This window comes from Pelodiscus sinensis, chromosome 7, assembly GCF_049634645.1.
Source record: "Pelodiscus sinensis isolate JC-2024 chromosome 7, ASM4963464v1, whole genome shotgun sequence".
Classification (NCBI taxonomy): Eukaryota; Metazoa; Chordata; order Testudines; family Trionychidae; genus Pelodiscus; species Pelodiscus sinensis.
The window spans coordinates 71225703-71241961 of NC_134717.1; the positions used below are offsets into that span (position 1 = coordinate 71225703).

The 16259-nt window shown below is 42.9% G+C and overlaps 1 protein-coding gene across 9 annotated transcripts in view; it reads right to left on the reverse strand.

Moving 5' to 3' along the window:
• ANKRD44 (ankyrin repeat domain 44) overlaps nucleotides 1-16259 on the reverse strand; it is a 221277-nt gene that overhangs the window by 82085 nt on the left and 122933 nt on the right. For all 9 annotated transcript variants that reach the window (XM_014570888.3, XM_006117911.4, XM_075934242.1 and 6 more), the window contains exons 7-9: nucleotides 13972-14114; nucleotides 9939-10151; nucleotides 8894-8972 (exon numbers count right to left, since the gene is read on the reverse strand). In XM_014570888.3, the coding sequence (XP_014426374.1) occupies nucleotides 8894-8972; nucleotides 9939-10151; nucleotides 13972-14114 (435 nt within the window). The remainder of the gene's footprint in view (nucleotides 1-8893; nucleotides 8973-9938; nucleotides 10152-13971; nucleotides 14115-16259) is intronic.

Here is a 16259-nt window from a genome sequence, read left to right on the forward strand (position 1 = left end):
GCGCCGCACAGCGATCAGCGCATGCGCAGCGCGGTCTGCGCATGTGCAGCGTGCTGAACCGCGTGACTGGCAAGCGGGGCGAGCCCTGTTCATGAATGATTTATGATGGCATAGAGCTTATTAAGTTTGCAGATGATATCAAGCTGGGAGGGGTTGCAACTGCTATGGAGGATAGGGATCACCTCAGACCATTTCTCTAGTTTAACAGGATGAAGTTTAATAAGAACAAATACAAAGTACTCCACTTAGGAAGAAACAATCCATTTCACACATACAGAATGGGAAGTGATTGTCTAGAAAGGAGTACTGCAGAAAGGGATCTAGGGGTTATAGTGGACCACAAGTTAAACATGAGTCAACAGTATGACACTGTTGCAAAAAATGCAAACATGATTCTGGGAAGCATTAACAGGAATGTTGTGAGCAAGACACAAAAAGACATTCTTCCGCTCTACTCTGCGCTAATTAGGCCTCAATTGGAGTATTCCGTCGAGTTCTAGGTACCACATTTCAAGAAAGACGTGGAGAAATTGGAGAAGGTCCAGAGAAAAGCAACAAAAATGATTAAAGGTCTACAGAACATGGCCTATGAGAGAAGACTGAAAGAACTGGGCTTGTTTAGTTTAGAAAAGAGAAGACTAAGAGGGGACATGATCGTGGTTTTTCAAGTATCTAAAAGGGTGTCACAAGGAGGAGGGAGAAAAATTGTTCTCCTTGGCTTCTGAGGCTAGGACAAGAAGCAATGGGCTCAAATTGCAGCAAGGGAGGTTTAAGCTGGGTATCAGGAACAACTTCCCGTCAAGGTGGTTAAATCCTGGAACAAATTGTGGGGAGGGGGGGAGGAGAGGGAAGTGTTGTGGAATCTCCATCACTGGAGATATTTAAGAGCAGGTTAGACAGACACCTTTCAGGGATGATCTAGACATAGACAGTGCTTGGTCCTGCCATAAGGACAGGGGACTGGACTCGATGACATCTCGAGGTTCCTTCCAGTTCTATGATTATATTTCTGTGGGCATTTGGTGTGTAAACGTACAATTTTGAAATAAGCTATTTCAAGTATTTCTTCCAGAATAGCTTATTCCAAAATAAGTGTTCAGTATAGACGTAGCCTAACTGTCAGGGTGATGAAACCCTGGAATAAATTGTCTAGGGAGGTTGAGGAATTTCTATTATTGGAGACACTAAAGAGCAGGTTAGATAAGCATCTATCAAGGATGCTCTAGATGGTACGTGGTCCTGCCATGAGGGCAGGGAACTGGACTTGACCTCTTGATGTCCCTTCCAGTTCTAGTGTTCTATGCTTCTATGATTGTAAGTAAGATGCATGCAACATTATCTCCTGGAAATGGAAACAAACTTGTTTCTCTTATTGATTGGCTGAAAACAAAGTAGAACTAAGTGGACTTATGAGTGTTAAAGTTTTACATTATTTTGGTTTTGAGTGCAATTATGCAATAAAACAAATCTACATTTGTAAGCTGAATTTTCATGATAAAGAGTTTGCACTTCAGTACTTGTAGGAGGAGGACTGAGAAATACTATTATTTCATTTATTATTTTTACAGTGCAAATATTTGTAATAAATATAAAATTAGTACTGTACATTTTGTATTCTGTGTTGTAATTGAAATCAATATATTTGAAATTGTAAAAGAACATCAACATATTTAATAAATTTCCATTGGTATTCTATTGTTTAACAGTGTGATTAAAACTGTGATTAATTTTTAATCACAATTAATTTTTTGAGTTAATCATGTGGGTACACACATGGTTTGCTTTAGCCAAGGTTACCAAGCAATCCAGATTGCTCTGTATCTGTGACCTGTCCCCTCTTCATTCTTTATACCACGCTCCCAATTTTTGAGTCATCAACAAAATTTTATCGGTGATGAATTATGTTTTCTTCCAGATCACTTATAAAAATGTTAAATAGTGAAGTGACAAGAATCAAACCTTGCAGGAGCCACAATAGAAACACATCTTTTCATGAGGATTCTCCATTTACAATTACACTTTGAAACTATCAGTTAGCCAGCTTTTAAACCATTTAATGTTATACTATGTTAAGAAATTAGAATAACATAAAGTTAAGTCAAAATGCCATGCAGTCCCTGTCAAACTCCCAACAGAAGTCTAAGTATATTACAACAACACTTATTTTTATCATCCAAATTCTATTTTCAATAAATCTATGTCGATGGGCTTTAATTACAGGCAGTCCCCGAGTTACGCGGATCCGACTTATGTAGGATCCGCACTTACGAACAGGGCTTTTCTCACCCCGGAACTCGTGGGCGGCGGGACCACCCAGACGCGCAGTGGTCCCGCCACCGCGTCCTCCGGGGTGAGAAAAGCTGCTCCGGGTGCCCCTGGTCTGCTGGGGGGGGGGGGCGCAGCTAGTGCGCCCCCCTCCCCAGCAGACCAGGCTTTTGTTGTGGATGCCTGGGGTAGAGCAGCTGGGGTGCTGCCGGGTTGGTCCTGGGGGGACCTACCCGGCAGCGCCCCAGCTGTTCTGTCCCAGGCTCCAGATTCAGCCGCTGTTGAAACTGATCAGTGGCTGATTCCAGGAAGCTCGGGGCAGAGCAACTCTGCCTCGGGCTTCCTGTAGTCAGCGCTGGTCAGTTTCAGCAGCAGCGGCTGAATCTGGAGCCAGTTCCGAGTTACGTACAAATTCAACTTAAGAACAAACCTATAGTCCCTATCTTGTACGTAACCCGGGGACTGCCTGTATATTACCCTACTTCAGTGGTCACCAACCAGTAGATCGGGATCTACCAGTAGATCTTGAAACCTCTGACAGGTGATCCTGACTGGTTTCGCCAGGAAGCTATCCAGTGCTGGCACTTCAGTTGCCTTGCCACCCACTCTCATGTTGCTCCTGCCCTCTGAGAGCCTCCAGCTTGCTGTGCAGGGTGTGGAAGGGAGAACGGGGGTGATAGCAGGGTGTCCCTTCTTCCCCCACTCCTGTACCTTGTCTCCTCCACACAGAGAGAAGGGGATGGAGGGAGCTTGGCAATGCAAATCTCTGTCACTTGCACACTGTGTGTGTGTGTGTGTATGTGTCTGTCATTCTCACAAACACACACTGTTCTTCCCTCTCATCTTCTGACCCAACACACACGTGTGGGGTGGGGGGCAGGGTGGTTGTTACTACTGTTACTGCTTGCAACGTGGGTTATTTTGAGCTTTTGACTGGTCTGTGCGTTTTATAATTTTTATTTCTCTCTTATGATTCAATTTAATTAGTTGAGTAGTGAGTTCTAAAATGCCTAACCTGTCATGTCTGGAGTCATTATCCCTGTGATATTTGTACTCCTGGAGATGGCTGGCATGTCCCTGCAGCCCCTGAGAAAGTCAGAGCAGGGGGTCTCCACTTGCTGTCCTATACCACCCATTGATCAATAACAGAGAACTGTGGCTGGGTCAGGGACTCTGGTTGCGGGCAGAGAATAGAGCCATGGCTGTACATGCCAGCTGCTTTTGGGAGTGGTACAGGTCCAGGACAGGATTAGCCCTGCCATGGCTCTACTGCTCCATCCCTGGAGCAATTGTCTGGCCACTCCCAGGTTGGGTGGGACAAGGATGGGGCTTGGGCAAACCACCCTGCCCTCCCCAGGCAAATGCCCTATCCCCTAGTCCACTCAAGAACCTACTCCACCTCCCACCCTTCAGAATGTCCCTTATCCTGTGTTGGCTGTTTGGTTGCCCCAGGGTGGGCCTGGAGCCCACTGCCATGTGCTTCTCAGAAGAATGCCCTAGTCCACTCAAGCACCCAGCCCAGCACACTTGCCTCCAGCAGGTCTCTTACCCCGCTTTCCTGATACAGGAGCAAGTTCCATCCCCGGGGCAGCCTGTGTTGCCTATCTAGCTGCTCCCAAGGTGGGTGGGGCTTGAACCCACCACCCTGTGCTCCCCAGGCAAATGCCATCTCCCCATTCCACCCAAGGACCCACCCCACTTCCCTACCTTCAGGATGTCCCTTATTCTGCTTTTCTAATGTGGGAGCCAGCTCCATCCCTGGGGCCATGCCTAGACAGCAGGCTTCTTTCAGAAGAGATTTTCAAAAAAAACTTCTTCTGAAAGAGAACGTCTAACACAGCAAAAGTGCATTGAAAAAGCAATCTGCTTTTTTGAAAGATAGCGTCCATTCAGTGTGGATGCTCTCTCGCATTTAAGCTGTGATTACTATGGATGGAGTGGCCACTAGAACACCTGTGCTTTTTCCTCTTTCCTCTTCTTGAGAAAGAATGTCTTCTTTTGGAAAAAGGCTTCTTCCTCCTAGAAAGAGGTTTACCAATGTCGGAAAAAACCCCTCTGTTCTTTCTATTTTTTTTCCAAAAGAATGTGATTGCAGTGTGGATGTAAGTGAAGTTTTTTTGGAAAACTGGCAGTTTTTCTGAAAAAGCTCTACAGTGCAGACATACCCTGGGGCAGCCTGTGTTGGCTGGCTGGCCACTCCCAGGGTGGGTGGAGAGAGAAAGGGACTCAAGCCCCTAACCCTGTGCTTCCCAGGCAAATGCCCTCTCTCCTAGGCTACTCGAGAACCCACCTAACTCCCCTACCTTCAGGGCGACCCCTCCCGAGAACCCACCTAACTCCCCTACCTTCAGGGCGACCCCTCCCACACTCCGAACCCCTGGCCCAAGACCAGAGCTTCTCTCCCCCATCACAGAACAAGGATAACTACCCTATAATAAGGATGATCAACACCTGCACATCTCTGTAAAGCACTTTGGTGTTTACATATGAAAACTGCCATGTAAATGTTAAGAATTAGGATTTATTACAATTAAGAACTAATATTCAATGTTTTCTCTCACTCTCAGTAAATCCATCACCCTTGGTGCTCTAAACAATGTGATTTATTTTAAATTAGACAGTATTAGGACAAATATTTGAGTTACAACATGTACTCTGGTAGTCTCCAAAATGTTTTCATTAATACACCTTCATTTCTTAATCACAGAACCCAACAATAACAAAAATCACTAAGCTGCAAATCTTACAGAAAGCAGAGCAGGAAGAGAACACTGCTGAACAAAATCAGGCTTACAGTCTCACCTAAGCCTCTTTACCTATCTCCACAATAAAACCATGATTTAACATGACCAGGACAATAATTTGAAAACGGTGATCAGATATCACCAGCATCCATACTCAACACAAACAGTACTTGGCAAGGTTGTGAATGCAGACTTCTGATCAAAACATCAACAGCTTGATTAAGCTGTAACACTAGGGTTAAATACTTCGGTATTTTCAGGTAAGTGATTGTCATAAAAACTCATTGTACAAGTAAAGCTAGTTCTTTCTGAGAGTGACAAAACTGATGTCAATATCCTGCTGTACTAAGTCACCTAGCAAAACCCCCACAGATATCTGGTGAAGATTTAAATCACAAGAACGATCGTTATCATGTTGTATACTCCATATCTTTACAGGTTAAAAAGTCTCAGCGGGGTACCCATGTTAGTCTCTAACTTTAAAAACATGTAGTCTTGTGGCACCTCAGAGACTAACAAAAAAATATAGAGAATCATAAACTTTCATGGGCGAAACCCATTTAATCAGAAACCAAGAGATAGACAGACAGATACACACACAGAGCAAAAGTTGTACCTGTCAATTTACAGGTTGTTATCCTAAAAAGATGTTACCTGCCCTGATTTTCAAATGGCTCTCCACCTTCAAGGCTCTTTTAATAAACAGAAAAGGGAACTCTTTTGGGATAACTAAATCCCTGGCTGCATTCCATATTTTTCTAGCCAGCTGACATGCATCTTTAGCCATTATCATATTCTTATAACACAGGTCCACAGGAGCTTTACTTTTGCCCCAGGGGTTACAAATGATGTCTGATTAGATCGAATTTCATGCAGTTAAACCCACTTGCAAATATATTTCTGACAGTGAGAATATTTTTAAGAGTTGTCACTGATTTGGGGTGCCTCAATTTTTGGATGCCTAATTTGAGACTTAACTGGGCCTGATTTTCAGAAGTCCTCTCAGCTCCTCTACATGATCGGAATGGGAGAAGCAGCTATTCATGACATTTATAGACCCTCCCCCTGCCTTCCTGTATCATGAAGGCATATCCCACTCTCTTCCCCATCACTTTAACTCAATCTCAGCTTCATCTCTGACTCAGCTGTGTCTTTTGGGCCTCACAGGAAGGCCATGTTTTGCCACTTCTTTCTACATAATGTCTATGAGAGCAGACTCTTTGCTCATACAGCCAAGACTCTTGCCCAAGTTGTGGTACTCTTGTGCTTTGACTGCTGTATATCTTCTCTAGCCTTGATGCCTGCCACCTTGCACCACCCACTTCCTGCCTAGTTCATCTCTCACAGTGTCTCTCACACACACACACACACACACACACACACACACACACACACACACACACACACACACACACTTTACACCCCTCTTCCACCACATCAGACACAAATGCCTTGTTCTAGTCTTCAAAGCCCTTCATAATTTAGTCACATCCACCTATCTGCCCTGTTTCCTTATCCCGAGGTCACCTCTCGCCTTCACTAGCAAACTGCCTGTTTGTTCACATTTCCACAAGAACATTTGTGCTTTCTCCCAGACTGTTCTTACCAGTCAAAATCCATAAAGCAACCACTTTATCCTTCTTCATGTCCCTCCTTACAACTCACCTCTACTAGGATTACACAAGGAACTGCCACATGATAGTGAGTAGGCAGGAGGTGTATGTGATCACTCCTTCAGACTAAGTAAGAATTTCTCACAGCTAGTTTATCTTTATTTCTGTCACTCCATTCTCCTCCTCCCTCCATGTTCCCTATAAGTTGCATGTCTCACCCTCATGCAGCATTTTACACAGTAATGTTTTTGAAGCAAGGACTGTTAATGCTAGAGAAGGCCAGGACAGTATAGTTAAAATTGTGTTTCTAGTATGTTTCTACAATGGCGCTTCCACCTGGTTAACATCTGTGAATGCTACCATGATTTAAAGGGTAAACAACAGAAATAACAGAACAAACTACAGGATTTTTATATTTGTTGTAGGGGAACAACTTAGCATGTGTTAGGTGCTTTACACACAAAAAAGAAGACTGGTTCTCATTTTTTGAGGAAGAGCAGTTTTTCGAAAAAGGGGGTAAGGTTGCTGAAAAAAACGCATCCCGTGGAATTTGCATATCCTCATTCAGAACTTTGACGTAGTCTAGGCATAGCCAAGAGGAAGAAGAGAATGACAAACTGTCACATGTAGGACTATTTGATTGGGTCTTTACTTAGTGCAGCTGATTCCCATTTCCGAGAGAGCAGAATTTGAAGACTCAAATTAAGAAGCTGGCTGATGCCTCTTGGAAATTGTGCCCCTAATGTTTATCAGAACACTCCCTGCAAAGCTTGGTCATATTACAACCAGTTGGGGAACACGGACTGTTTTTAGAAGACATGGGAGATAGCAAGAACTGAATTCTCACATCCACACTATAGGCACATACAAGAAAAAAAATGTACTTTATTACATGATCTGAAGCCAAATGATTAATAATTGCATACAAATAAAGATCTAGTTGTCTAACATACAAATTATTACATTTTTGTATCCTGGGGTGGAAGGAAGGCTGTATGGTAACAGACTTACTCCAAAAGGCAAGGAGGAGAGTGCCTAATATTGCACAAATATGCCTACTCCGGTTGATTAAGGAAGAGAGTATTTAAAGAGATGCTTATATTGCAATCAGTTTCACACATACAGAATGGGAAGCGACTATCTAGGAAGGAGTTCGGCAGAAAGAGATCTAGGGGTTATAGTGGACAACAAGCTAAATATGAGTCAACAATGTGACGTTGTTGCAAAAAAAAGCAAACATGATTTTAGGATGCATTAACAGGTGTGTTGTGAGCAAGACACGAGAAGTTATTCTTCCCCTCTACTCTGTGCTGATTAGGCCTCAGTTGGAGTATTGTGTCCGGTTCTGGGCACCACATTTCAAGAAAGAGGTGGAGAAATTGGAGAAGGTCCAGAGAAAAGCAACAAGAATGATTAAAGGTCTAGAGAACATGACCTATGAAGGAAGACTGAAAGAACTGGGCTTGTTTAGTTTGGAAAAGAGAAGATTGAGAGGGGACATGATAGCTGTTTTCAGGTATCTAAAAGGGTGTCACAAGGAGGAGGGAGAAAAATTGTTCTTTCTGTCCTCTGAGGATAGAATAAGAAGCGATGGGCTTAAACTGCAGCAAGGGAGGCTTAGGTTGGATATTAGGAAAGAGTTCCTAACTGTCAGGGTGGTTAAACACTGGAATACATTTCCTAGGGAGGTTGTGGAATCTCCATCTCTAGAGATATTTAAGAGCAGATTCATTAAATGTCTATCAGGGATGGTCTAGACAGTACTGGGTCCTGTCAGGAGGGCAGGGGACTGGACTCAATGACCTCTCGAGGTCCCTTCCAGTCCTAGTATTCTATGATTCTATGTGTTTAATGGAAATATGATTTTTAAGAAGTGAGGGGAGAGAATAGGGAAAGAGATCCTTAGAGATTTAGAGGCATGAAGGACACTGGGAAATGGAAAAATTGATACACTTTTTTTTAAACTTGTTTTAAGAAGCAAGTTGTGGCCTCTTCTGAAAGATATAGAATTTGATTGCTGCTTTTGTTCTTATTTTCAGGTCAGGAAACACACACAAAACACAGACCACTGTCTGCTGATAGAGAATGGGGTTTCCTTATTAATTGTACCCTTTGTGCAAGATCGCATTATTAAACTCAGACTAGCTAAGTGTCAGATTTCAGTAGAGTACTTAAATACCTTGAATTTTGGTCCCTCAGCATTTTAGATCAGAATAACAAACTGCAAGTAAGTTGCTTAGAAAAATCTATGAGCAGAAAGACGTAACTTACCATTCTGAATAAGGGTTTGGGACCGTGTGAACCTTCCGTGGACAGCTGTCATGTGCAGTGGACTTTTGCCATCTTTACTCTAACAAAAACAAAAGGCAATGACCTACTGTATAAAGTAATGCCATCAGAGTTTCTCAAACACTATCGTGCAGTTCTAAGACCAAATTCCCATCAAATTAAAAGAGCAATAGGACTGAACCAAAAGTCATGAGGATACATACAGAATACCTTTTTCTGTAGGAATCAGACCTTCTCAGCAATGAGAGTGGGAAATAAAGCAGTGGTTGCTGTGAATACATTTTCCGATATTCCATGAATGTGGGGTATATAGTACAAAACAGTATTGGATAAGTGAGGAGTGTTATTTACTTTCTTAACATTATGAATAATTATTATATTTCTTTATCTTCCATTTTGCTTTAGGGAAAGCAAGGAACTACACAGAACTAAGTTTCAGCAGCCCATGGAAAGTGTAAACAAGTCCAAGCTATTTTGCAATTTAAATAGATTTCCCTGATCATCATTATCACTAAGTATTATTTGTGGTACAACAGCATATAGAAGTGTCAGCGAGGATTGGGGCCCTACTATGCTAGGACTGTCTCTGACATTTTTACTACTGAACAGAAGCCAAGAGGAACATGCAGAATTGTATTAAACACATTTGGGAGTGGGGGTGAAAAATACCTAAACAAAGAGTTTCTGTGATAACTACAGGACACTGGATGTGGTGGTCTTAACTGCACTTCTGGAAGAGTAGTTTAGTTTAGTAATAGCAGAAGGCCTCAAAAACTCATTGGCCTGGAGTTTCAGGGTGCCATTATATTAACCAAATCTTTGTGAGCTTCCCATGAGGAAAACTTAATTCAAACTCTCAGCACTACTGTGTTACTCCATGAGCCAATACCCCGAAGAAGAATTTACAGAAACACTGCAGCACTAGGTTATTCTCACTTTCAACTTCCTGTAGCATGCAGAGATTTTAAATCAAAAGGGGATATATAGGTAGGTAGCTAAAACTGATGAAATGAGAGATAAGCTTTACCTGAATATTTACATCTGCTCCATTATTCACTAATAGTTCAAGACACAAAGCTCCATGAGTGGAGGCAGCAGCAAAATGCAAGGGGGTAAATCCACTGTTATTTGGCTGATTAACATTAGCACCATAGTCAATCAACTCATTAACTACAGAATCCTGACCATTATAACAAGCAATGTGCAACGCAGTATTTCCATAAACATTCATTTCATCAATCTGTAATGAGACAAAAACAGACATACAATATTACAGACTTTTAACCAGAAATACTCAGACTTCAGAGGTTCATGAGCTCAATGAGAGATCAATGTTACCCCAAAAGAGCCACAGTAGTATGAATGACATAGCAAATATTTAGTTTATATCTAAACTATATACATAAGATATATTATTCGCACATAAGATATATTATATGCAACTTCATAACTGAATTAATAACATGAAGAAGCGCCTTGATTGGTTAATAATTAATTCAGTCTTCAATTCAGAGTATTTTAATATCATGTGCTGCAAATAGGGTTGCCAGATGGTTGAAACAAAAATACCGAACCCTGCCCCCCCTCCCCAAAAAAAACAGGAAAAAATTCTGTTGAAGGGAAAAAAGGGGGGGGGGGGGAGACCAAAGTTGTTGAGCAAAAAAATTAAAATAAAACAGCATTAAAAGCATGTCCCCTTTAAGAGTTAGTGCAGGGATAGGAACAGGGGAGATGTTGAGCGCTAAGACGAAGGGGAAAGCATTGCTTCCCCTAGGTCTTTTGGCTGGCAGCCATTTTCTGCCAGCAGCCTTGGGGAACCAGGTGAGCATGGGGGCTGGGGTCGGGCCTTTGGGGGTGTTAGGAACCAGGGGTGAGGATGCCGGGTGCTGCGTGTTTGTAGGGTTGCCAGGTGCCCAGCATTTTCGCCTCCTGGCTGGAGAAAAATTCAGAAAATACCGGACATTTTAAGTGTCCAGTATTCTCTGATTTTTTTTTACTGGACAGGACCCGAAAATACCGGACACCCGGCAACCCTAGCAAAGAGCCATAGGAGATGCCTCTTGCGGGTTGAGCCCTGCAGTCTGTGCACCACTACGTCACAGAACACACTGCGTGCTGCAAGTGGGACTAGTTGGAGGCTTGAATTGCCACCAGTCAGTGTCCCTAAGCACATTTCACTGACAAAGGTATACTCCAGTAATGCTTCACTCTGAGAGCATTGCTTTTATGATCAGCTTTTTGCCCTGGTGGCAATTTTTCACGTCAATTGAAAGCTGAAGACATACAAGCAGGACACACTGATAATGGCAATGAAGCGAATACTAAACTAGAAAGCTGTTACATCCAAGAGGGAAAGTAGGAGAAATAATAAATCCAGGTTCTTTTCAAAAGTAACTACCGAGGTTTCATTATAGAGGAAAGAGCCAAGCTTAAGATCAAACCTCTTGGGGTAGGGAGACAAAGAAACCCCACACTCCTTTATACTGCATTCTAATATGGAACCATTACCACAGTCTAATAGAGGCATTGAGAAAATCTTAGATATACATTTCTCTGGATTGCTTGTTTAGAAATTAGCTGTTCTACAAAATTAGATGAAGCAAGGTGAACAGTGACACTCCATCATGTCAAGGAGACTACAGTGCAAGGGAGGAGTCATTATCCCTACTTCCAACTCACAAATGCTGTGCATTCTCCAATTTCAGGGATTACTAGTCCCTGCAAGAAATTTTTAGTCTGGTGGGAAATGGACACACAGATTATCACACCCAAATTTTACCTCTCTTGGAAGCTACTGTACACTGCATTTGGGCCTACAAGGCTGCACAATGTGAGAGACAGGCTCCATATTCAAGAGAATGGAAATGCTTTAAGAATTCTTCCAGTATGTGTAGCCCTGGGACCCCCATTTGAGATCTGGGGGGGGGGGGGCGACCTATGCATGCTGTGATGGGTGGGGGGAAGAGAGTGAGAGCATGAGGGGGTGGACTGAGGACAGAGGCTTCAGGTGTGTCACTGTGCATGCTCAGTATAAGCCAAGGACCAAATGGGGGGCAGAACCCAACCCCATCTGCCCTCCCTCACACATGCACACATCATCTCTATCCAGGGGCTGCTAAGGTACTGGAAAACTCTACTTTTTTGGCAGTCAATTTAGCAATTAGCTGACAGGGCTCTGTATCTAATTCCTATATAAAAGAAAGAGAATTAAATAAATACTAAACCCCCTGAGCTCTTACACTAACATATTCTGACATCTTGTGGCAAGTTACTTAAGACACTAGTTAGCCTTAAAATGTTAATGTCTATTCTTACTTTGTTACTAACTCTGTGGAGAGAGAGAGACCCCGTCAACACTCCTGAACTCTATCTCAGCTCTGGAAGAGGGATGGGGTCTAGTGGGTTACAGTAAGGGTCAGATACATTTCAGCTCTATATGAGAACATCAGAACGTCCATACTGGGGCAGACCTTCTAGCCCTGTATCCTGTCTTCCAACAGTGGCCAATGCCAGGTGCTTCAGAAGGAATAAACAGAAGAGGCAATCATCATGATCCACCCACTGTCACCTATTTTGTTTGTTTGAAATCTGCTGCCTATACATTTAATTGGGTCCGTTTCTTGTGTTACATTAGTGGAGGAATAAATAACATTTCCTTATTCTATTGTCCACACCATTCATGATTTTCTAGACTGCTAACATATCCCCCCACCCTTTAGTTAGCTCTTTTCCAAGCTGAAAAGTCCCAGTCTTGTTAATCTCTCCTCATAAGGAAACTGTTCCTTACTTCTCATCATTTCTGTTGCCCTTTCTGTATCTTTTCCAAGTCCAATACATCTTTTTTTAGATGGGATGACCAGATCTGCATACAGTATTCAAGATGAGGAGATGTAGGCATACATACAATGACTTTATATAGAGGCAATATGGTATTTTGTATTAGTATCTATTCCTGTCCTAATGATACCCAATATTCTGTTAAGTTTTTTAGGTTTTAAACTGCCATTGCACATTGAACAGATGTTTTCAGGGAACTATCCACAAGGATTCCAAGATCTCTTTCTTGAGTGGTAACAGCTATTTTAGACCCCGTCATTTTTTATCTATAGTTAGGATTATATTTTCCCATCTGCATTACTTTGCACTTATCGACACTTAATTCCATCTGCTCTTGTGTTGTCCAATCACCCAATTTTGTGAGATCCCTTTGTAACTCTTTGCAGTCAGCTGTTCACCCTTTTTTCAATAACATTAATGAGAAGCTTAACAGCAGTGGTCCAAATTCAGATCCCTGAAGCACAACACTGATTCCTACTTTTTCCCTCTCTCTTCCCCCCCCCCCAACTTTTAAGTAGCATGCCCGGCAATGTTTTCATGATGATCTAATGATCTTTCAATTACTTGAATGCCCAGCCTTTTGTTATTCTTAATCACCCTGCCTCCCACATTTTATAACCAACTCCCTGCAAAAAGACAAAGCTGGGAGCAGCTCAACTCTGTTGAATTTAAGAACTGCCTCTGGAGCCAGAACATGGGTTTTAAGTATGAAACCAAGGGGGCAGCATGGTGTAGCACAGTGTTTCTCAATCAGTGGTACAAGAACCCTCAGGGGTACTCCAGAGAAGTCTGGGGGGTACATCGACAACTGAAATATGGATAAAACTGAATTTCTGTTGTAAGTTTTACAGTGCTTTATTATTTTTGTACTTTTCACACCTAAAAATTTCATTGCCTGCCCAGCTACGATTACGTTGTTTCAACAAATGTGTTGCAATGGTAGAAAAAAAATTGCGTGTCTGAAAACTGTAGGTACTGGGGGTACTTATAATTTTTTTCAGGGGGTACTTATAATTTTTTTAAAGGGGTACTTTATAAAAAAAAGGTTCCGAAATACTGGTGTAGCAGCATGGCTAGCCACGAAATATCTCCAAATATACAGGAGAAGAGATGTTCTGGGAGTAGGGAATTTCCCATGATTAAAGCACAAATTAGATTATATAAAAAGATTACAAATACTGACTCAAACCTCAGTATTTTTTTACATACGAATTGCTACTTACCTCTACACCTAGATTAAGAAGGTGTTTCACTACATTAATCTGCCCATTGGATGCAGCAGCATGAAGTGGAGTGTAACCCTTTTTGTCCTTACAAGTCACCTCTGCACCATGGTTAATCAGCAAGGCAACAACTTCCAGGTGGCCTTTAAAAGATTGGGGGAATGGAAATCATTAGTGACATACATTCCTACAGAGTAATTTACTCAAATTACTGCTATCTTCCTAACTCACTATTCTTTTGCGGATGCTTCATCAATGCTCTCACAGAAGATGCATTTTGCAAGAAAGTGTTCTTAATCCCCGTGTAAGCCATGCCTGATCTGAGTGGCACTCTGTTCCCTTCCGAGAGTAGCTCGGACAGTTTGAAATTCATGGTCCTGCTTCAGCATTTGAGGATATGGAATGCCTCTTTCTTAGATTCCACCCAGCTCTCTATGACCCCAAGTTAGTCAGTAGTGTCTCATTCCAACAGCCATGGATAAACTGACTCTGGAGGTAACAATGCGGTTGGGTATTGCTCATCCCTCTCGCTTCTGAGATTTCTTGAGCTTGACTATGTTGCTGGTGTGAACACAGGTGGAACTACTTCACCCTGCTCCTCCAAGTGTGAGCACGCTACAGGCCATCACTTGGCATGAGCAGCAGGGATCAAACCTGAGACCTCTTGATCTTAATGCTTCACTATCAGCCTCCGCTGCCCAAACTAAGGAACACCTCCCTGTCAGCCAAGACTGTAGCAGGGTCTAGCTGGCCAAGCCAGCAGTAGATAGGGACAGACTGCCGCGCTGAGCAGGCATGGCATATATTAGCGCCACTTCTCATTCAGGAATCCGGATTAAATGAGAGTTTGTCTTGAGTAGTGTGGCAGTAAATAAGCTCCCCATTCTTTTCTTAACCCTTTCATACCTGGTTCACATCCTACTCCCTCCTTTGATAGAAGAAAAAGTCAACATGTCAGCCTGACAGCACTTCCCACAAGAGGATCCTCTCATTGCCATCTATTAATTCAGTTGCTAGGTTCTTTCTGTGGTGATCTGTCTGGCAATGGCTCTGACTCAAGGAAACCTCCTGCCTGGCGTATAAGTGCACAACACTTAACTAGCCTCTCTGGTAACCCCTGTTACTGTGCCTATTAGCTGGTTAAGACTGAGTTTTCCTCTAAGAGCTAAGTAGCCACTCTTAGTCAAAGGGTTGATCCCGAGCACTTTAAACCGAAAGTGAGATTTCCATTGGCTCCAGTGAGCTTAGATCATGTCATAGGGTCAACAAGCATAATGAGTGGCTTTCCCAAAAACTTCATTATTAACCTCAAAAATATGCAAGGAGTCTACCCACGTACAGGTAGAACCTCTAAAAACCGAGACTCTATGGCCTGGCAACATCCATGATCCGGCAAGACCACAGATGTTCCTGAGCCAGAGAACCCCGGTGGCCAGGAGCCCTGCCACAGGGCAGCAGGGCCAGAGATGGTAGCCACAGAGTCAGTGGCAGCTATAGGGCAGCCTGGGGCCAGTGGCAGCCCAGTCATGACTGATGGCAGCAGGCCTGGAAACCTGCCAGAAGCCTAGTCAGAGAGGAGTAGCCAGTCCAAGGGTCAGCAGCTGGCACCGGGAGCAGAGCCAATCAGGGAGAGTCAGGTGGAACTGACCTCTCAGGGTCTGGCTAACTCCCTCATTCAGGACCCGAGGGTGCTGGACCAGGGAGGTCCAACCTATATTTACACATATCCAAGTCCCAGCCTTGCTTTTGTGTCATACAATCTGCTCTCTGTACAGGCTGGAAAATCTTTCATCTGCAGAGCAAAGTTCCAACGCCACTCTAAGGTCAAAAATCATCTTCTCAACTGGTATGTGGGCATCACAAAACTACACTACGTTTTCCCCCAGTTTGGAAACTACTTGTTACCTCTTTCCCAGACGGAACCAAGAACAGAACTGAAGTGAATATTACAGGTCAGGAGTGAAGAAGCAGACAGTTTGAGGGCCCATGAATTGCAGAGCAGGGGATATGTTTGTGGAATTGTGCAAAGGCATGAAGAGCACTGGCCAACATTATTATCCTTCGATCATTTTTACAGCAGAGCTCCAATTGACTTCTATAGTGAATATTAGTTTTAAAATGGATGGGATGATATGGTCCATCCTTAATTTAAAAAACAAATGTAATGTACAATGGCAATGATATGAATGCATGAATCAAGTGATCTTGCCTGCCTTGTGATAAAGGAAGACAATTAAGAGTGGAAATGATGATATAGGACTTTACTGCTACATAGTATCCCACAACTC